This window comes from Carassius carassius, chromosome 33, assembly GCF_963082965.1.
Source record: "Carassius carassius chromosome 33, fCarCar2.1, whole genome shotgun sequence".
Taxonomy (NCBI): Eukaryota; Metazoa; Chordata; class Actinopteri; order Cypriniformes; family Cyprinidae; genus Carassius; species Carassius carassius.
Genome location: NC_081787.1, coordinates 22,751,840 through 22,774,907, shown reverse-complemented (window position 1 = coordinate 22,774,907; position 23,068 = coordinate 22,751,840). Strand labels below are relative to the sequence as shown.

Below are 23,068 nucleotides of genomic sequence, written 5' to 3'. Positions count from 1 at the left end.
CAGACACTGGGAGGACGAGGAGCAAGTCTTGCTAGTAGCGCCGTATTGGTCCATGCAGACCTGGTTACCCAAACTAGTGCTCCTTGCGACAGCCCCTCCTTGGCCAATTCCTCTGAGGAAGGATCTACTGACTCAGAGATGGGGCACCATTTGGCACCCGCGTCCAGACCTTTGGAAACTCCATGTCTGGTCCCTGGATGGGACGCGGAGGTTCTAGGTGACCTACCCCAAGAGGTAGCGAACACCATCACTTCAGCAAAAGCACCGTCTACGAGACACGCTTACGCCTTGAAGTGGAACCTGTTCGTCGAGGGGTGTTCTTCTTGCGGAGAAGACCCCCGAAGATGCCCGATTGCGGTCGTGCTGTCCTTTCTGCAGCAAAGGCTGTCTCCCTCCACCCTCAAAGTCCAGGTTGCTGCTATTGCTGCGTACCATGACCCCGTGAATGGGAAGTCTTTGGGTAAGCATGACCTCATTGTCAGGTTCCTTATAGGGGCCAGGAGGTTAAATCCTTCATGATGTAACCGTGAGATCCATGGAAGGGTGGGTTCCATATTGAGACCTAAGCGGTACTCGTATGTGTATAGTCCACGGTATAGCCTTAGAGCATGTGTTTCCCCGGCAGACTTCTGCCTTCCCAAGAGGGTTTTTAATCACCTCAAATTTCTCTGTATACTCCTAAAGGTATGCTACATGTGTATTTACCTCTGAGACCTCCTTCGGGAAGGATGGGGCTTCCGCAGCGTCCCGGTTCCAAGCGGACCGGGTACGTTTTCCCAGTGTTATCCAATCTCACCCAGTGAGGTAGTGCTTGACAACAGTGAGTGGAGCTACTTGTTCTGAGCCCCGGCCTACACCTAACAGGGGCGCATATTCGTTGTCACCGACGTGGCGTCTTCATTCCCTCCTTCAGGGAACGAGGGTTACCATACGTAACCGAGACGTTTCACTTTCTGAATGGAATTAGTGAAATAAATCTTTTTGATGATATTCTAATTATATGACCAGCACCTGTATATATTCAAATACTTAAGTCTGCTTAAAATCACTTGTTTTTTATAGTAAGATGAATAGGTGTTCAACCAAAGCAGTTTGTCAATTGGCATGTTGCGCCAAAAGACAGTAAATACTTAACCATATCAGTTCTATTCTTTTCACAAGCTCTCTGCATGACCGTGCTCCAATCATAATCCAGCACTTATATCCATCTGAAGAAAACATGAGGTATTTAAAGCATGGATTTGGAATTATTTAACTGGCCACATGAAAGAGTAGAAAAATAGTCAAATGCATTCCACATTTATATGCATGATCATTCATACCATGACAAGGGTTAGGGTCGCTATTATTCAAATACATTAGTTAAAGTGGACTAGTTATACCTGCAAAACCACAAAGTTCCTAATTTAGGATATACACATGACTACTTCTAAGTAATAGCAGTGCTTCACTTTCACCTAAATGTAAATTTCTAAGAAATATTTGTTTTTCTCCATTGGCAGTTTAACCGTGTTTTTAAGGCAATGACAATACATAATCAAAACAATCTTTATTGGCAATTGGACATGAACAAACCATCTATCCTACTAAAATACACATGCATGCGCAGTTTCTAAGCAAGTCTTTCCACAATTACAGTTAAACACATAACTTGGGAGAATCATTTCCATCAGGAACAGATGTTGGTGTAGTTTAAAGTGAAAGGAAAAGACCAGAGGGCCTTTCAAAGATCCCACTCATTGGTTACCTGCTGTCGATCCTGTGAAACCTGAGACTTTCTAAGGATGTGTGCAAGGGGGAACATCTTCAAAACGTACACTTAAGTTCCTGCTTTAAAAATTGTGCTCAAAACGAGTCTATACACATGACTTACAATGAATTTGCAAATTCTAATAATGTAAGACTAGCCTATATTTATGAAAAGATTCATATGAATCAATTTTGCAGGAGAAGGATACTCACACAAGACATTTACATCACAAAATGGGGACATCAAAGCTGGATAATAACAAATTCTAACATTGGAGGACAAAAAACAAAACTCTAGTCCATGTAATAAAAGTGTGCGAGATTTGAATCTACCCTGAGATCCAAACCACAAAAACTGCTTTAGGTTTGCCACTGAAACCTTTAGTCACAAAACAGCACTAAATGCAGCATGAAGTTATTAATTACAACATATGATATTGGTTGATATAACAACATACCATTAGTTTAAGGAAAAAAAACAGATTCTTCGAATTTTAGGCATATCCATCAAAATTCAATCTTGCATACTTGTCCTAAAAGGACTTTGGTTATACACAGGATGTTTTATTTGATGAATGATGATGAAATAAAAGTCCATAATAAGTCAGCATAGTATGTACTGTTAAAGTGTAAACTAATGTGATTTTTGACACCAAAGAACACCGCCATGTCTTTCTAAGGCTGTACATCCACAGAAATGGGATAAAGAGCAGTATTGCTATAAATGCTACAACTTTTTTTTTAACATGTTGCCTCAAACTGAGGATGTCAGTCAAAAAAATATCACATTAACACAAATGCAAGTTGTCGCAGATTTCACAGGTGCAAAAGCAAGGCATCAGAGAGTGTTCTCTACAACTACCTACTCACAACCCATCTAAAAATAATGACCTAAATGGGTGCTTTTGTTTAAAAAAAACAACAACAATGAATAATTCATTTTGTTAACACACTACAAGGCAGAAGCTCTTTTGAGATCGATATGGAGTCCTGTTGGTTCGTTTTAGACTACTGGAAAGCAACCAATTAATGGCAAGCAATCAACTCTTTTAAAAACACCAACAAAAAAATCCCTAGTCACAAACAGTCCGTTTGGTGCAGGGCGAGTCCATTGTTATTTTGAACCATCGGTTCAGTGAAGGTCTTGCAGGCCCGCTGAGGGCGAGGACATACTGTCAATGAGATTCACTTGCATGGAACAAGGGCTGAAGGATTGATGCCCTTTGACAGATGGTGTCAATGTGAGATTCGCCCAGCCTACAAAGGCGCCGCAACTTAACATCCCAAAACTAATGTGGATTTCCCATCACATGATGTAAACCTTCTCAGCCTGGGAAAAGTTGAAAACCTCTTTGGTCCTGGGGCAAACCACCTTGTCATCTTGACGAATAGACAAGAGAGACTGAAAAGCAGAGGCAAGGGAGCGTTAATCACTATATTTAGACAGGACATATAAAGAATTCCAAATGGCATACTCTGGTAGTATATATATATACTGAAGAGCAGAACACAAAACTAGCTTCAAAACTCACATTGTATCCATAAACATAGCCATTAGGCAGCATCATGGGTGGGTTGTTCTCATTCATGACCTCGCCAGAGATTTTGCACACCAGCCTTGAGTTTGCACAGTGGGCCATGGGAAGATGTTGAGCCAATTTGTTCAGCGACTTACTGCAGACAGGACAGTCTGGGTTTTTGGAAGTGCCATCTTCTTTATAACACTGCCTGTCAACTTGGAATTAAGGTCAACAATAATTCACCAACTTGATTTAGGGGCCTTTTACAGTCAACTAAAATAATGACCCCTACTTCTATTGTCACTGTATGTTGAAATCGCCCAATATTACTCAAAATCCTGAGTTTAATGAATGATCTGCTGGACGTGCAAACTGAAAAGCCTTCGGATGGTGAACGTTTTTTCTGCAGAGAGGATACGGGGTTTTGATGGCAGACAGCCCTGCCTGCAGGGTAATGGTGAACACAGAGTTGTTCCCCAGCTGGTGTAATCTGTAGTTGTCATATCTGAACTGCTGGATCAGCATTTTCCAGCGAGCTGGATCCAAAAGATCCTGCGCGGAAAGATAAGAAATGTTACGGACCACTAAACTTGTACCTGCTATGACAGGATATTCAAAAACAATTAATGATCAATATCAAAACAATTCCCTGGAGTGGCAGGTACATTTCAGATAACATCGAAACAGAAATGTCATTTACCTTATACGGTGAAATGTGTGTATCTGAGGGAAATGCCAGCATGCCCATCACTTGCCGTACTTCGTCCAACTGCCCTCCTTCTGCTTGGCTGAAGTGTTTGCGTGCATGTCTACAAGACATTAATTTTGATTTATTAACACCAACTATGATTTGTTTAACAATAAATTCAAGTAATTTAGAGAAACTTGGAATTGCAGTCATGTCATGTCAAGCCATGAAGAAAAAAACAAAACCATCTCATACCTTACTGCGTCCATCCGTTTGTTTTGTCGAATGAGTTCAATAAATTCCTGGATCCTTAAACTAAACTCCAAACAGCTCTGGAAGCAGGGACATATTTCAACAAGCTGAATAAACTTTACCTTTCAAACTGCATCATTTTCAGGCAACATGACAAAATGAAATGTAAGCCAATGAAAACACGGACTACAAGGAATATAACCACAAACTAGGGCTGCACGATTAATCAAATGCAATTAATCGCTATTGTCATGCACATTTAGTCAGTAAAGCTGGTATTGTGATTAGCAGTAATTCTCCGTCACCTGCTTTCAGATGGATCAGCATTTACCACACAGAGCCGTAGTTCTCTGACAAGCTATGCAAAATCGTGTTCAAATTCGCAGACGATATAATCGTAGGATTATGAAATCGACAAAATCGTTTGCGATAATGACAGCTGTTTGCGTATCTTCTCAGTAAACTATGGCTCTGTGTAGTAAATGCTACTCTGTCTAATCTGCTAATCAGAGAGCACGTGAAAATACCACATTTAAGAACGTGTTTTTACTCCAAATTCACTTCATAATGTCAGCCGAGTGTTTAAAATAAATCCTTCAGTGAGATGATGTGGCTTCTTAAACAGAATAATTAACGTTCTCCAAAGAGGATACATTTGAAAACGGCGTTTTCGCATTGTAGTGTGGACTGTGAAAACGGAGGCTTTTCAAAACAATGTCGCAAGTGTAGTCATGTGACGCATAATATACCAATAGATATCCGTGTTTATACTGGTATTGTGCATGTTATGTGCTCTGTACTTTCACACTATTGCTATAGATGTGTTACTTTGTACACTCTTCATATCACTGTTCTGCAAAGGTGAGAGGAAATTTACTCGCAATCACTATTTGCAGCAAAACATGAGGGCAGTTGCGGTATAGATTAAGACATAAAATCATGAGTGTGCATGACCTGGTCAGTGAATAGTGTTGAAAGGTGCACCGATACTTCAAAAGTATCGCGATTCTCGGAAATTAAAAATGTCACGATTCCTAAATTTATTAGTATCGATACTTCAAAGAATGACTGCGTTCCAGATTTGTAAGAGACGTATTTCATGATGATTCAACAAATCACATGCTCTGTCACATCTTGAGTAACTCTTTGACAGGATGAAACAGTTCACAGAGCTGTTCACGAGCTGCGCATGCGCTGCTAATAGCACCGAGCTCGCGCGCAGCAGTGGAGGTAGAAACTTCAGTGAACAAGAAATATTTGGAATATATATTTTCATATTTTATTAGGTTCTTTGATAAGGTTACAGTACGAAGGTCTAAGTAGCAGCGTATCTTTCGTGATGTCCCTGATGCGCGGGTCGGGGTGGGTAAAGAAATCTTACTTTATTTGCGGGCTGGGGCGGGCCAAATAATTTAATAAAAGCTGGACCCGCGGGTTGGAAAAAACCCCGACCCGTGCATCACTAGGCTGTGATACTGTGATACAAGTGATACTGTGGCCGCCGGTCCACGACTGGTAGAAAAAGATGCCGCTCAATAAAGCTCACTGGCTGAGTTTTCTCCTCTGAAAGAAAAGGTTGCACAACTGACAAGAATAAGTTACAATATCTGAGATATTGTTGCTAAATTTTATTTGCTTTTTTTTTTTTTTACTTGAATGCCATTGCTTAAATTGATATTATTTATCTTTTGACATTTAATCTTCTGAGTTCAGAAACATTGTTTAATATAATCGCTGTTCATATTTTTATTCAAAGTTCAGAATCAAGATAAATTTATTACTCTTATGTTTCTTATGATAACTGAGAATGCTGCTAAATTTATTCTTTCTTTACCTTGAATGTCATTGCTCTAATTTATTTTTTATATTTTGATATTTAATATTTTGTTCAAATGTTTAATATATCTGCTGTTCATATGTTCATTTATTAGTGTGTTATATGATTAGAAGGTTGTCCCGGTTTTAAAATAAAGCACAGCAATGATATTTTCCCTTTTCAGGAAAAGTATAGAAAAAGTATCGAAATCGCAATTCTTGACTAGGTATCGGTATTGAAACAATAATTTTGGTATCGTGACAACACTATCAGTGAATGGAGAGTTCTTAAATAAAAAAAATAAAATTTCCTGTCAGAAAAACTGCATGAAAACATCTCCTTTCTGTTCCATGTGTATAAGCTACAGTGAGCTTTTTTGAGGCTTTACGCATGTGCATGCGCAGAACGCAAATGTAAGGTTTTCTGATGTTTCTGTGTGGATGAGAACATTTTTGAAAATGCTTGAAAATGCTAGTGTGGATGGAGAGCATTTTAAAACGAAAACGCAATTTCCAAATGTATCCAGATTAATGTATACTGGCCCGACAGTGGAAATGCGGCTAATGATTCAACGTGACTAAGGCTACGTGCCTTAGTCACGTTGAATCATTAGCCGCATTTCCACTGTCGGGCCAGTGCGAGCCAGGGCTTAAAACGAGCCGGGCGGGGCTCATAGCCTCGGGCCAGTAGAGAACAACATCACGAAACCCCATCATTTCAGCAACAAAGAGAAGTTATCAGAAAAGTAAGAAATAAGTCACTGGAACTAGCGCGATCACAAAACGAACATGATAAAAGTGGCCGTTTGTTTGCATGCTTTGGTAAATATTCAAATTCAAAAGCATCAATGTTTTACTATAGAATACGTGATACATTGATCATAATTAATTAATTTATCAGGACTCAAAATTAATCACACAGAAATAAATGTATTTATATTTTATTTATTTTTTTAACGCTTATGAAAATAGCCTGCTTATTCAGTCGAGTCTGTTTCTGTTTATTTGCAGTCACATTTATAATGAATGATAATATCTCTATTTTTATAAAAGCTCCCGAACATAAAACATTTCTATGATAGGCTACGTGGAGCTAAACTCTTGAGACGAGAGTTATGACAGATAATATAAGTTACTAAAAAGTTACACGATTGTGATAGAGAATAAGAAGCTGAATCTGATTTCTCCAAGTGGTTGCATTTACCATGTTTACTATGGTAACGTTAATGTTTTGCGTGCATAGTCTTTTACATCGCTTATAAATATTTCTGCCTTGTTTAGTGATTATAATCCACATCGGATCAAGTTATTTCAAACACTCGCTGCTGACTAAGAGTGAGTTTTGAGCTCAACTTATTTTAAAAAGTCTTTAATGCTGGTGTTTTAGCTGTTATCTTTCTGAAATGATCTGCAGCGCTGAGCTCTGAGAAACTCCGCCTTTGTTCATAACTCCTCCTCTAGCCCCAGCTCGCCCGCTTTGGCCCAAGGTTTTCGTCGGGCCAAAAAACCCTGGCCGTTGGCCCCGAGGAAGCCCCGACGAGGCACGATCAAGCCCCAGAAGTGACAGTGGCAACGGGACTGGCCCTGGCACGCACTAGCACACCCGCTTTAAGCTCGACAGTGGAAACGCGGCTAATTAAAGCAGTTAAATCTTCTGTTTATTTAGCTACAGCGATGGATTTCCTGGATTTCTTCTTCGGGGCATATTTGGATTTTCAGTGCGAGAGCATTCTCTAGCCTTTGGGTGGACCTTTACTACTGATCAAAAAAAACTGTACATCACTGAAAGATACGCATGACAATCGCAGATTCTGCCTAATTGTGATTTATTGCCTTTGCGATTTAATTAATATTAATTGTGCAGCCCTACCACAAACTTATTGTGACTCCATAATGACAGTTAAAACACAAGTACATATTTGAAACCCTGCCACTTACTTTCATTTTCCGTAAGCGAGACTTGTTATCGTGGCACCAAGCCAGACAGGTAGCCGTTTCCTGGCGTTCGAGAGATTCTTCAACTTCTTTTGCAGTAAGAAACATTTCAATGTTGACTAAATCCTACAAAAACAAAACATAATGAGAAACAGAGCAAGCATCTTACCCACTGCACAGGAAAAGTGGAGACGAACCTCAATCCCGCTTTGTCTGGCTAGCTTGACTGCAGTGTTGTAATAGCCACAGCGTAGTAAGTGCTCCACCATCATGCGGTCCATCCGCTTCTTCTTCCAAACGTTGACGCTGGCTGGCTGGTTACTGCTGTGTTCCTTCAGGTGCTCTATGCGCCGCTTACATAACTTGGCGCTCTCATCTTCTGCTTGGATAGACTCAGCTGCCTATGAGATACGAAACCATTTCACTCTTTAGTACAAATGGTACAAATGTAGCAAATCTGAATGTATTCTACATGATTCCTCAGCATACCTTTCTCTTGAGGGCGCTGAGCTTCTCAACCACCCCATCCAAGAGAGAGACTACAGTGTCCACCACTGGAAAGCTACTGAGCGTTTTCTCCAGCTCCGCCACCACCATCGTCACGTGACTGGTCTCCCGGTCTATATTCTTTTGAGCAGCTCGGAAGCGCTTGTTCAAGGTTTCATAAGGAACCTGGGAGTAAATACCAGAATTTTCATTTTTCAAAAAGAAGAAAGTAATTGAAGAGCCACTATTTCAATCTCACTCAATCCGTTTACGGTTACGCCATTGTATTCTATTGCATTCTATTCAATAGTATATTGATTATAATGTAAGTGTAGTATTTCTTACAATTACTATTACTTTTGTGTCTATATACTCTGTTTAACATATTGTCCTTATTCCTGTCTTGTGATAAAGCCATTTAAATGTTCAGTGGACCTTCAGTAACCAATAAGCAAATATTCTTGAATAAAAATAAAAAAAACTCAATTTTCACAAATTCACCAATTTTCTTCTTCCAAATGGCATCAGTAAATAAAGTATGACATTTGTAGAGTAAGTAGTTAGTTACAGATCTCTAATAATGGCACACTGTGCTCTTTCAGCTGTCCTTTTAGGAGAAAAGGTAATAGGTGGACATGATCATTAGGCCAGGATGAGCATCTGTACAACAGCTGTGGAAGAGGTGCATAAACCTTCAATCTTCCCTCTCAGCATCCACCAGTTTATTTTGACCAGGCCATCTGTCACCTTGCAACCAGGGCAGATAAGTAGTATCAACATTTGCAAAGCTCTATTCATGTCCAGATGTTTTGGAGTAGATAAACACCCTACATCAGTCAATGCTATTATTGCAGCTTCAACCTGTGTTGGATTACAAGGTGCAACCTAATTTGGCAGAGATGTGAAATGTCCTCAATGTGAGCCGGAACATATGCAAACGACTGAAAAAAAAAAAAACACTGATGCATAAACAATTAGACAACTAAGCCAAACAAAATAATACTATCAATTTTTATACCAATTATACAATATTGTTTTCTTTCATTATTAAACAATAGAGGATAAACTATCATTCACCCATGCCTATACACATAACTTAAACTTATATATATATATACATATATATATATATATATATATATATATATATATATATATATATATATATATATATATAGTACAGACAAAAAGTTTGGACACACCTTCTCATTCAAAGAGTTTTCTTTATTTTCATGACTATTCATGACATGAAAATTGTAGAGTCACACTGAAGGCATCAAGGGCTATTTGACCAAGAAGGAGAGTGATGGGGTGCTGCGCCAGATGACCTGGCCTTCACAGTCACCGGACCTGAACCCAATCGAGATGGTTTAGGGGTGAGCTGGACCGCAGACAGAAGGCAAAAGGGCCAACAAGTGCTAAGCATCTCTCGGGGAACTCCTTCAAGACTGTTGGAAGACCATTTCAGGTGACTACCTCTTGAAGCTCATCAAGAGAATGCCAAGAGTGTGCAAAGCAGTAATCAAAGCAAAAGGTGGCTACTTTGAAGAACCTAGAATATGACATTTTCAGTTGTTTCACACTTTTTTGTTATGTATATAATTCCATATACAATTCCACATGTGTTATTTCATAGTTTTGATGCCTTCAGTGTGAATCCACAATTTTCATAGTCATGAAAATAAAGTAAACTCTTTGAATGAGAAGGTGTGTCCAAACTTTTGGTCTGTACTGTATATATATATATATATATATATATATATATATATATTTTTTTTTTTTTTTTTTTTATTATTATTATTATTATTATTATATATAGCTTTACCGTTGTATACTGTTTGCTTGTATGAATAAATGTCAGTTTTAATGATTTATAACCCTCTAAAACATTTCAAAACCCAGTGCCTTACATAATTTTTTTTTCCATAAAAGATTTTGCACAAAAGGATATAGTGACTAGTTTAAATGGTTAGATCATGATGCAATGATCAAGAAGGAACTGGAAATAATTCACAATGATGCAAGACAAGCTCAGATGCAACATGCCCTTGACACAGCAGTGAAGCCCATATGTTATTGACATTCAGTGTGCGTGCACATAAACAGGCGTCATTTCGCAGGAGATGCATGAGCTAATCAGGTTACAAAGCATTCAGATCATCATCACACAGCAAAACCAATCGATTCACGTGAGGATTCATCCAGATCGACGCTATCAACCGGGAAAAATCCGTGACGCAGAGAACAAAGGTGCTGTGTGCCAACCATTAAATAATAAGCCCCTCGTCTGAGCTAGAAACAGTTGCCACTGATCAACACATAATGATGCAACATGATCCTAATATGGTGCATAATTCGCATACATACCTAGCTGTGGTCACCACCACTGAGAAGGGTTATTACTCCAGCATTGATCTAGACACACGTCTGGATCCTAGCTTCAGAAAATAATTCGAAATCAAGCGTCTATACGCGTAACTGACTAGTACTTGATTATAAACTAGCTATAAATCCGACACGATTCTTGTCACTATCCGCCTCGTGAATGATTCTCGTCGATTTCTGGTTACACTAGTGGACAAACCTGTGGTGGGATCAAATAAAACCAGACTATCGGAACGCGAGGGTGACACGCATCAGACTGATATTATTCGACTAATTGCTCTTGTTTACAGATCCGTCGATATGTGAATCTACAGATGATGTCTCTGCTCGACAGTTTGCGGGCTCCTCGGTAAAACCTGTTTGTGTTGGACTTGTTTTGCTAAGTTATCTAGCCCTATAGCTAACCAGTTAACTGTCTAAAAGCAGTCCCATACTTTTCATCTGATCGATCGTTGCCATCAGATGATCTGTTATGACAGTTATATTAAACAGACTGAATCTGTTCAACTGCATGTTTGGAGTATGGTGAGGAAAGGCTTGACAGACCTTTAAAGTTGGGTATTCTTGCACCTTTAGGGCCATAGAGAGTTGAGCTGCTGTCTCGTGCACCGCCATCTTGCTTTGGGGAAGCCGTGGAGCGTTTGTTAGTGTTCTTCTCGGTTCGGTCTTCACGCGGCAGTGAGGCTGGGCTGCTCTTTACTGCCCCCTAGTGTGACGGACGGTGCGGTCCTCAACCCTCACAGAGGTAGACGGTCTGTTTCTGCTTGAATATTGACGATATAATCAAAAGGTTTTGAACAGTAAGATTTAATGTTGTAAAGAGTAGGCAAGCTTTGTGACATACTATTACGTCATTCTGTTGCGTTTTTAATGGACTGCTCTGTCGCACAGTTACACTCTAAACTGGCCTGTCAGTCATCTTGTCACAGTTAACATCCTCCACATTTCATTTCATTTATATTCCTACCATATCGGAGCGAAAAGAAGCAGCTTGTTGATCTATGAGCTGTGGGTCTTCAAGCAGAGAACTCTGCTCATATTTTCTGCATAATGATTCATTTAACTTAACGAACAAATGGATGTTTTAAAAGTTTACATTGCAGTAGCAGATGAGATATAACATAGATATTATTAAATTATTATTATTATTACCAGGTTAAATGTTGATTATTAGTAACTCAAACTCCTTTATCTAAAGCTCTCTACTTAACCGCCAGTCACCCGTAGTTTTTTAATGCTTTTTTGTAGTTCTCAACCGAATCATTCTTCAAAGCGCAGTGGATTGTGGGAAATATTAGCCATTAGCGTGTGCTCGGATCCACACTTCAAAAATCTACCTGAAATAGTAGAACATCAGACTTTTTGACATACTATGCTTTGGTACACACTTATTCTAATCTCTCATATTATTTAGGATGGATAGTATGAACATTGGGACGCAGGGACAGAGGAATACGAAAGTGAAGTGTGCCATGGAGCAACCCATAGTTCCAGCACTGAAGCCCAATGTTTCTCAAACACTCTCGCCAGAAAGTTGAAGAAATGACAGCGTTTTATATTTTTTTACATTTTAATGCATTAATTGACCTTTCAGAAATCTGGCCAGTAGTGGTATTTTATGAAGCGCATTATAATTAATGTTTATCATTAAATGATAGACAGTTATAATATAATTTCAGTTAGATAAAATGAGAAACAGCTTAATAGCATTTTTTTTCTTTCTGCAATCTTTCTCTCACTGTAGGAGGTTGAATGAGTTTCAATGAAGTCTGCTCACCCGAGGAATATAAAGAGTTTCGCTGAATGCCATTAGTTGTGTTTTTAAACATTATTTTATGCTTCTTTATCGGGTTAAATTACATATTTGCTTGCCTTTATTTGTATTCACTTGTGTTGTATGCTTATGTGAATATCATAATATAACACTGGGATGAGTAATTAACCTTTATAAATGTTACATTTTAAAAACGATACTTAATATGTACAAATTATTAAAATCATAACACATACATTTTCACAATTTATTATGTTTATTTATTATGAAATGTTTTATTTTTTCTTCACCATATGTTTTATTGTTACCTAATTCAGTTTTTTAGCATGTCTAATTATTTAAATGCATAAAAACAATTAATTTCCTTAAAATAGCCTTATGATTTTTTTTCTCCCATTTCCCATTTTTCTGGTTATCAAATGAAGGCATAACACATTCATTTATTTTTTCTTTCAGTTATAAAAAATTAAGCAAACTTAATTTTTTGGCAAACAAAGGGGATTTACTATTAAAAATAAAACATGGAAGAAATTTTGTGTGATTAAAAAAAATAATGTTTGTTTCATTTTAGGCTATGAACATTCTGCTGAACAATAGTAATACATTTCTGACAAATACTTGTCTTTAAATTAAACCGGACTTTTATTTTGACAGGTTGCCATGAATACCTTTACAGTTCTGTTTATGTGATGTGACGCTAGTTTTAATCAAATCAAATGGTCAAATGCTCATGAAGTGACTCTCAGTGCAGTTCTGGAGATGTTGTTCATGTGTTTACGTCCTCATTTAGTGAGATGACAGATGCTGAAATCACTGCGAGTGTCACGCGCGCTTCCGTGTGTGTAATAGACGAAGACGCGCTTCTGCGCCATTCATTAACACAGACACGCATAACATGCAGGATTCATATTTAAATAGACTTTTCCAGCTTAATATTTACAGATATAGTTCATATCGTGATTTGATGTGAGTGCAATGACCTACTTTTGTTTAATTCATTCAAAATTGGACAAATTCTGTGACATTCAGCGTTGAACTGTAAATTCCATTTCTATGACGATTCCGTGATTCCATCCGCGTTTTCTGTATCGCAGAAATCATAGGGCCCTACATCAGGACATGTCAGCATCCTCAAAGTATTTAATGCCACCTAACCTAGTAGGTGTCTAGTGTGCAGTTTACTCAGGTCATGTTTTTATTGTCTGTTTGGTGTGTGTTTGAGCAGAAGTGCTTTCATAGGATCCTGTAGAATGTTGTCTGTTGTTGAGAACATTTTTGACTGGAATCACAGCACGAGCTGATAATGAGAATAATCTTGATCCAATCACTGCCTGTTCTCTGCCATTCACCATCTAGATATTCCTTAGATACAATCTGTTAATGGACTTTGATCTAATGATGTACTGTTAGGTCTCAGCGGGTGTTTTAATGACATTTTCTTGCTTCTGCACACCCCGCTTGCAGCCAAGTTTAATAGGATCCGTTCAGTCACTGAATTTATTTAGGGAAATGTTATCCGTGCACCCTCTTCCCTTCAAGATAGGCAATGTGAGGGAGTTTACCCATTCGCCACACTGCAGTGTGTGTGTGCTGGCAGGGAGGCGGCAGCAGAAGTGTGTGTGTGTGAGGCAGCGTAATCTTTCTCAGAGGCATCTTTCTTATGCTCTTTGCCTCTCCCCACTCCTGTTTCCCCCTCTTTCATTGTCTTTTCCGATGGGTTTTTGAAATTTTCGCTGGTGTCATTTAAGATATTCCTCATTCATCATAGATTGTGTTCCCTGACAGACTCTTTTCCCAGCTGTCCTCTTACCACGGCTCAGAATTGATTTGACTGTGGTGGATGTGCGGTCTGGTGTTGAGATCGTTTTCACCTTGTTATGTCCTTGCGCTGTTTTACAAGGTGGAAATATGCCCGGTTGGCTTTAGTCAAAATATTCCTACTAGGATTTTGCAGTAGCAAAATTGACCAGCTGTTTATGAACATGAGTTTGAAAGAATGCTTTAGAGAACAAGTTGTGCCGCAAGTTTGTGTGGTGTGACGATTATTGTTATTATTACAGATTTGAGGGTGTGTTTTAACCCGTTAGATGGCATTTTCTGTCATCTGGAATGTTATATTAAGTAATAAAACTGGTTACTTTAGGTTTAATAATAATTAGGGGAAAGCTAGACTTTTTTTCTGAACAAATCATGGATTTTTTTCTGTTAATCTTCCTTTTGGATCAATGCATGAGCGTCCGTTTTATGCTACTGTTGTGATTAGCCAGCTTATTCAATGTGGCCCTTGGATCACATACGTGACACATACTGTGTGCATTACTTGCCAAACCAGCGCTCCCCTGAGGTCCTGACCAGCGCTAATGAATTCACAAAGAACGGGGCTCTTTTGCTTGAGTGCCAATGCGTCTGACTTCTCCACTGGAGCTCCACTGTAGTAGCAGTAATGAAGTATACAGTATGTCATAACACACACAGAATATAGCCTTCAGCCTTTGGATGTAGTGTGGGTTAACTGACAAATGCTTTGTGAAAACTCAGCAATTCATTAAATACATGATAAAAGGATTTAAACAGTAGTTTTTGTTTATGTTAGTGTTGAGAATGCTTAGACACCTCACGAACTTATTCTTAAACAATTCTTAATCTATATATTTTTTCTTATTAATTAAAGGGTTATTCCACCCCAAAATGAAAATGTTGTCATTAATCACTTACCCGCATGTCGTTCCTAACCCGTAAAGGCTTCGTTCGTCTTCGGAACACAATTTAAGATATTTTGGATGAAAACCGGGAGGCTTGTGACTGTCCCATAGACTACCAAGTAAATTACACCGTCAAGGTCCAGAAAAGTATGAAAGACATCATCAGAATAGTCCATCTGCCATTAGTGGTTCAGCCATAACATTATGAAGCGACGAGAATACTTTTGTACACAAAGAAAACAAAAATAATGACTTTATTAAAAAAAAAATTCTCCTCTGTGTCTCTCCCCATCACCATAGCACCATTTTGGAGAATATGAGATAAACGCAAACTGCGTATGCTCTTCTGTGTCAGCTGTGGAACAAGGATACGTTTTCTACTTGTATTTACGCTTTGATTTGAATGAAAACATGCAGCGCATCCGTGCAGCGCAGCTGGCACAGAAGAGCATACGCTGCCTGCGTTCAGCTCATATTCTCCAAAATGGTTAAACAGAGGAGTAGAATTTTTAAATAAAGTCGTTATTTTTGTTTTCTTCATTTACAAAAAGTATTCTCGTCACTTCATAACGTTACGGTTGTATCACTGATGGCAGATGGACTATTCTGACGATGTCTTTCATACTTTCCTGGACCTTTACAGTGTAATTTACTTTCAGTCAATGGGACAGTCACAAGCCTCCCAGTTTTCATCCAAAATATCTTAAACAAAGCTTTACGGGTTTGGAATGTCATTTTGAGGTAGAGTATCACTTTAATGAGTTTGCCGACTTTGAGTCCATTTTAAAATAATTACAAATTAATAATAAATTGAAGCAATTGTTAAGAGGATAGTTCACCAAAAAAAAAAAAAACCTGAAGAATTTGGATAACCAAACAATTGGTGGTAGCCATTGACTTCCATACTACAGAAGTAAATGTCTCCTGCCAACAGTTACAAATATTTTCTTTTCAAAACGTGGACAGGTTTGGAACAACTTGAGAGTGAGTGAATTATGGATATTTATATGGATATATTTAAAAATCTACTATTTATTTCTTTATTTATGGATGAACTAGATAGCTTCAGAACATACAAGACAATATAAAGTAATTGATCAGGTTGATTGGCAGCAACTGTAATTGCCACAGAAAATAATTTTGACTTATTTCTCAGTTTCATACAATCAAAAACAAACCTTTTCATGAAATAATCCACTTGTAGTGCAAATTTCTCTATATCCGTTATGTAGTTGTATATACTGTGAAAACCAGTAGAGATTCATTTGTACAGTTTATACTGCTGTTTTGTGTGCTGTAATTAATTAATAATTAAACTACTCTACAAAAGCAGGTGGCTGCTTTCAGTGTAGACAGCTTTGTTGATTTGAATGGGAGTGCTGTAGTATTGAGGAGCTGTGCCACACATTTCCAGAGTAATGATGATGTAATGGTTGGATACAGTTGCCGAGCAGTTCCACGTTGCATTCAGCAGATGAGTGGTCGCAGCATCACATGTGCACATTTATTTACAACAGCCTCCAACACCACTCATTTAGTCATATTTATAATGTGTTACTGTTTTGGGGTTGACTAAAGTGTTATAATCAATTTTGTTTTTGCACTGATGCTAAAATAATCATTCAGTATTATTATGAATATCTAAAATATGAATAGTTATTGCTACATTATGCTACATGCTCATTTTGGGATTGCATTTCCAGTAAATAACTATCATGATAGAGTCAATGCGCCCACTCCTATCAAGCTTGTTGCTTGTAAGATGAGACTAATGTGCAATAATTGCTTAATGTCCTTGTCTGTTATATATATATATAATTTCATTTCTGCTATTAAGCCTCCAAAATGTCTAGACGTTCATATCAAGGTCATAGTTGTAAAGGATTTTTATTTTTTTAGGTACTGAGGTTTGTGGTATTCAGCAGCATGTAAATGGTATAAGCTGTATCAATATCATAACACCCTTTGACAAATTGTATGTCAGCACATTTGTAGAAGATTGGATCATGATTTATGTGGCAATGGATGCTTTTGATTTGTGCATTTATCAGATGAATCAGCTGAATTTGCCTGTTCTACCACTGAAAGCAAATGACTCTTTAAGGAAACTGGCCAAAATGACCTTTGAAAATGTGAGAAAAGAGGTTTCAGATTGAATTGATTTTGAATTTACTTTAAAATGTTTTGTCTGCTGTTTTGAACAAAACGAGGCCCGTGTGAGCGGCCCCTAACCCTGTTCGTGCTTAATTTGTACCTTCTTATTTTTGGAGACATCTCAGCCTCCCATAAGGCTGTAGGATTCAGTAATTGGTTTTCTGAGAGCTAAATAACCCAGAAACATCACTGTCGGAGGCGTTTAATTAACTCTCCCTCAGCACGAGCATTCATCTACAGTTGAAAAAAAATGTTACTCAATAGTTTGAATCTTTTATTTGCACTTTTCTTTCCTTTGTAAAAGACTGACATGAAATTTTAGAAATAGATAAATTACGCAGCCAGATTTTCGTCCCCTGATCTAGTTTTGCTTTCGCAATTTTCCATGATCTTTTTTCTTTCTTGCCCCCTCTCAGGAGACAAAAGATCAATTTTGTGAGAGCACAGGCTCCACCCCATTCCTCTTCAGTCTTTCTTGTAGCCACCTAGCACTCGTCTTTCTCTCTCTCTCTCTCTCTCGCTCTCCCACTCCCATAAATGCAGTGACACTTGCATTCTGTGTGTGCATGCGTGTCTGTCCAAGTGTGAGAGTCGAAATAGAACGTGAGAGAGTGGGGGGGGGGGGAGAGAGAGGGAGCAAGAGAGAAAGAGAAAGACAAGGAGGGGTGGGAGTGTGAGCGCGAGCGCGTGTGTGTGCTTAAGCTAGCTACTCACAGAAAAGAAGGAATAAGAAAATTGAAGTAGCCGCCATATGCTGAGGATTTTGGTGAATGCCTTGCTGAGGAGAACCGCTTGTTTTTTTCCGGCGGATCCTAAGAGATGGGAAGCTCACATTTGCTGAACAAAGGCTTGCCATTAGGTAAACGTTTCCCTTTCCTTCTGCATGGGGCCACACGTCAAAGTCTTGTACGGATATCTGCGGCAATATTTGAGTGTTCGTTCGGCTGTCCTACAGTGTACTGGCTTCCCCTCCCCCTCTTCCTTTCCTCCTCCCCTTTTTCTCTGCTCCGCTTTTCCGTCTTTCCTATTATCTTTCATCTGAACCATTCATCCACACACAATTGCTTGCTTTCTGCTTTCTCTTTCCCGTGCGAAGACAACATTCGTCCGGACCTCTGATGGCTTGCTTTATTAACTGCATTAATCTTTCCAAGCTGGAAAGATAAAACACACACACTTTACCCTCTGGAAAATCTGAGGGGTTGGCAAGGACATTCTCTCTCTCTCTCTCTCTCTCTCTCTCTCTCTCTCTCTCTCTCTCTCTCTCTCTCTCTCTCTCTCTCTCTCTCTCTCTCTCATTGTACAGTGGAAATGTGGCTTCCAGTTCCGGCCTCGACTTACTTTCTCATTTCTGACTCTTTGAAGGAAAATCTCATTCTGGAAGAGTCCAAAAGCAGGAATTCTTAGCCGTAGGAAGAGTATAGGGATTTTCAGGAAGTCATGGAAATAGTTGTAGCATTCAGGTAATGGGCCACTATTTAGTCTTAAAATAAACATGTATTGAGATTCGTTTATATATTTGATTTGGTTTAAGATCTTTCTGATCAGATGGACACAAAGTAAATTTGTATTGTCATAACTTATATGTTTAGGAGGATAAAGTGAAAACATAATATAAGTGCCTTTATGATATTCAAGTGATTTCTTTTTTTTTTTTTTAAATCCCAAATGCACTTTTCCAGGAAAAGTGGGTGGAGAACAATGCATTGGCTTCGGGCAAAAAACAAAAACAAGATTCACCTCAGCTCAGTCTGTGACGAGAAAAACGTGTCATTAAAAACAGGTTTTGTTCTTTTGGCACGGTGAACATGTGGTTGGAATTTGATTTTGGCTTTCATTTTCACCAGAAGACAACAAAGGGGGGATGTCAGCTTGAATTATCGCCCGTGGGCAGTCGAGGTCTCGTGTGACTGACCCTGTTGGTTATGTTGTTAATATGAACTAGCTAATTCAAACAGATCCAGCTCACCCTCAGGGCAGGGCAATTTGGAAAGAGCGCCGAGGGATTGGTGTGAGAAACTACCATGTGTTTCTTCCAGCACAGGCTTCTTGATTTACCTAGCTGTGATCTTACATGGCAAAGACAGAGAGTCAGTGCTTGGATGCATCTAATGCATGTTGTTGGAATTTTGTCCTAATCAGAAAAAGAAAGAAGTTAACAGTGGCTGTTACAAGATAACCGGATCCTGCTGGGATGGATTAGATGTCACTAACACATCATTTACGGTTGTAAAAGCTCACCTCTATTACAAATGGAGAAAACAGCTGGTTCTGTGTCGGAACGGATGCGTGAAAGCCAGGGATCTCTTCACAGAGGTAAAGGGCTCTTGTTTGTGCATAAACGTGAGCATTGTGTGTGTGTGTGTTAGAGTGTGAAAGACTATCCTGAGAGCAGGTGTGGGTGGTGCTGATAGAGGTGGTGTGTCTGTGTCTTATGGGCATGATTACACCATGTCTGCACTTGCCAGGCTGGATATGGTCATTGGAGATTCATGGTCAATTGGGAGAGGTCACAGGTGCACATATTGTACTTCTGTTACTATATCATTAACAAGTAGCTAAATATTTTGCATTTGAAATATGCTGATTTTGTTTTATTTATTCAAGAGGTGTTTAGATGTCTCTCTATACTGTTAAAAATAAAATAAAATGCACACACATATACGTGTTTGTGTATGCTATATATATATATATATATATATATATATATATATATATATATATATATATATATATATATATATGTATATGTAATATATATGTAATATATATATACAATATATGTGATATAAAATCACAGTTCTCAAATAGTAAATAATTGATAGTAAAATGTTTCTTGAGCGGCAAATCAGCATATTAGAATGATTTCTGAAGGATCATGTGACACTGAAGACTGGAGTAATGATGCTGAAAATTCAGCTTTGATCACAGGAATAAAATACATTTAAAATGCATCAAATAATTTCACAATATTACTGCTTTTAATTGTATTTGTGATCAAATAAGAGCAGCTCCAGTGAACATGAGACTTCTTTCAGATACATTACCAAATTCTTACTGAACTTTTGAACGCTAGTTTACACATATACTTGGACTTTCCATTGACAAGTCCGTTAGTAGATGTTTTTTTTAACTGACACTAGGCAGAGCGCCAACTTCTGCTACTCAGCCAGCAGCACACTTATCGCCAATGTCAATACAGCGCAACAGTCCTGCCCACCTTTTCAGCAGTCTTGGTTCCAGAGGTATTTTTCCCATTCATTTTCTCCATAGGGATTTAACCCAACCAGCTCTGAGATGAATCAACAAACATTGGCTGAAAGCAAAAAATATGTAAAAACCAGAAGCCAAGGCAAGACTCAGTACTTAACGTGTAACTGGACTGCAGTGCCACGAAACACTGAAAATGCAGTCGTATAAAACGATTGATTTAATTATCAGTGAAACTGCCTCGATTATATTATTCGCAGTGATTCATGAGAGTGGTTTTTATATGGTAGCCACAACATATTTTGGTCTTCAGTGGAAACTTGGCTTGAAGTTTGTTAGCTTGTCCAGCTTATATTGGGTTATCACTATAAAGTGGCCATTTAAGCCTGAAAATGTTGGAGGCTTTAGATCAGTAAATGGCGACGAGCTGAAAAAAGCACAGTACTGACAGAAAATCAGACCCGCGGAAAGAAGCCCCACCACAGTTGTTCATGCAAAAATATTTTTTATCATTGAGCAATTAAAAGCCAAGAATGACTGTGTTTAAGAGTCTCTTTATTTTAAGAGTCGTTCCATGATGGCTAATCTAGGCATTCAATGTCTGTGTGTATCTTAGCATTGGATTTTATCATTTGGAAGGAGTCTTAGAATAACAGTGACTTCGCAGACAAAGTGATGTTTACAGTCAGTGCTCAGATTAAACCTACTTTAGCACAAGATCAAGACGTGTAACACATGATTGATTTCTCTCTGCAGGCATCAGGCCTCCCATAATGAATGGCCCCATGCACCCTCGTCCTCTGGTGGCGCTGCTGGATGGGCGGGACTGTACGGTGGAGATGCCCATCCTGAAGGATGTGGCCACCGTGGCCTTCTGTGATGCCCAGTCCACCCAGGAGATCCACGAGAAGGTATCTAGCACTTAACGTCACTTACTCTTTGGTAGAGTTGCCCTTTTTCGCTTTTGGATTAATCACTTACTGTATGTTGTTCTTGTTTAAATGGCTTTTTGTTCAAATGTAACTTTCTCAACCTTTGAAGTGTATTGCGTTTTCTGTTGGCTTCACCAAGTCCGTGTGGGCAGCGAAAAATAACATAAACCAATAATATCTCAGCCTACTTTTTCAACCAATCCAATCCAGATGAATTGAACAAATCTTGCTCCTTAATTCCCAGTATTTCACTAAGGAGTATACCGCATTACAGAAGTAAAATGCATTGTGAATGCTGTTCATGATTTATTATTTTTTTCCATCACTGGTTCGCACAGATTAATATATCATTTAATATATGTTAGAGTATGGTTCTGCAATACATTATAGATCCCACTGGCTCGACGTGATAGAGCCTCTTTGGCTTTGTTACATGGAAAAAAATAATTCATCTCACAGGCTAAAAAAGTAGATTGCACAATGGGTAATATTTATGAGGCTGTCTGCGTTTTTAACAGAATTGAGTAGAATGATTCGTTAGATGATTTCACTGGGTAGCATGATGAAATCTCACAACCATCCGTCCCACTGCACTTCATGTGATTTATTTATTTCAGTCTCACTTGCTCGCAGCTATTGATCAATAATTTTTTTTTAGCATTTGTTAAAGCTAGATGAGCGGAATCTGATCTGTCATGTTGTGATGTTTCATTGTGAGAGAACTTGTCAGTCTTTGAGAATAATGTTTGAAATTTGTCTTGAATGAACTTTATCTGAGTCTAGTGTCATGTGTCAGAAATAAACCGTAAACGAAAGATTTTTAGAATGTAATTTATAATGACATTTATAATATTAATGTATATAACTATCTATCCATCCATCGATCTATTGAGATAGAGGGTGAGGAAGTTTTCCCATGTGTGACAACACCGATAATACCAGTATCACCTTGGGGGTGGAGGCGTTCCCTCTTTTCTTCGATTTCCTTCTCTTTTAAAAAGCTGCGTGCGTATTTTACTTTCACTTTCAATTTGCAATTTGAAAGTTCGTTTTAATTTTAAATGGCTTAAAAGCGCCGCTCGCATTTTACTTTCGTATTAGCGGCAATTCGGCATCAAGTGCTTAAATGCAACAACAAAATAAGTCAAACTCACTTTAGACTATATATAAAACGTAGAACTTTTATTAACAAATCGAATAAAAATCCACCATGCTATAGGACAGGCTATGCCTAATATAAAATAACAAATTACTTATATAAAGTTTAAGTAAATATACAAAATATTTAAATAAATAAAATAATTAAAAATAAATAAGAAACGTAGAACGTTTATTAGCAAAACGAGTAAAGCTTGGAGGCACGGCATACACCTTGATGTCAAATAAAATAAATAAGTTACACAAAGTTTAAATAAAGTAAAAATAAGCAAACACCGTGGAACCAATTAAATAAGCAACTAATGTTC

At 38.3% G+C, this 23,068-nt stretch overlaps 2 protein-coding genes across 5 annotated transcripts in view; one reads left to right on the top strand and one right to left on the bottom strand.

The window, feature by feature from the left end:
- Nucleotides 1-1,534: 1,534 nt before the first annotated feature.
- LOC132113998 (E3 ubiquitin-protein transferase MAEA-like) lies at nt 1,535-18,315 on the bottom strand. 3 transcript variants are annotated; one of them, XM_059522103.1, is made up of 9 exons: nt 18,175-18,315; nt 8,449-8,631; nt 8,157-8,360; nt 7,963-8,085; nt 4,213-4,289; nt 3,970-4,078; nt 3,688-3,821; nt 3,282-3,477; nt 1,535-3,151 (listed from the first exon to the last, which is right to left on the bottom strand). In XM_059522103.1, the coding sequence occupies exons 2-9, from the start codon at nt 8,554-8,556 to the stop codon at nt 3,056-3,058; spliced, it is 1,047 nt and encodes a 348-aa protein (XP_059378086.1). In that variant the 5' UTR covers nt 8,557-8,631; nt 18,175-18,315; the 3' UTR covers nt 1,535-3,055. The 3 variants fall into 3 exon arrangements, with proteins under 3 accessions (XP_059378086.1, XP_059378084.1, XP_059378085.1); XM_059522101.1 differs by lacking the exon at nt 18,175-18,315 and adding an exon at nt 11,377-11,526; XM_059522102.1 differs by lacking the exon at nt 18,175-18,315 and adding an exon at nt 10,813-11,340.
- The window catches only part of LOC132113996 (C-terminal-binding protein 1-like), a 22,409-nt gene continuing 17,517 nt past the window's right edge, over nt 18,177-23,068 (top strand). The window contains exons 1-2 of one of the 2 annotated variants that reach the window (XM_059522100.1): nt 18,177-18,319; nt 21,427-21,581. In XM_059522100.1, the coding sequence (XP_059378083.1) occupies nt 18,280-18,319; nt 21,427-21,581 (195 nt within the window). In that variant the 5' untranslated portion in view covers nt 18,177-18,279. Of the gene's footprint in view, nt 18,320-19,570; nt 19,777-21,426; nt 21,582-23,068 lie in introns of those variants that run through there. The other variant, XM_059522099.1, reaches the window with a different exon arrangement.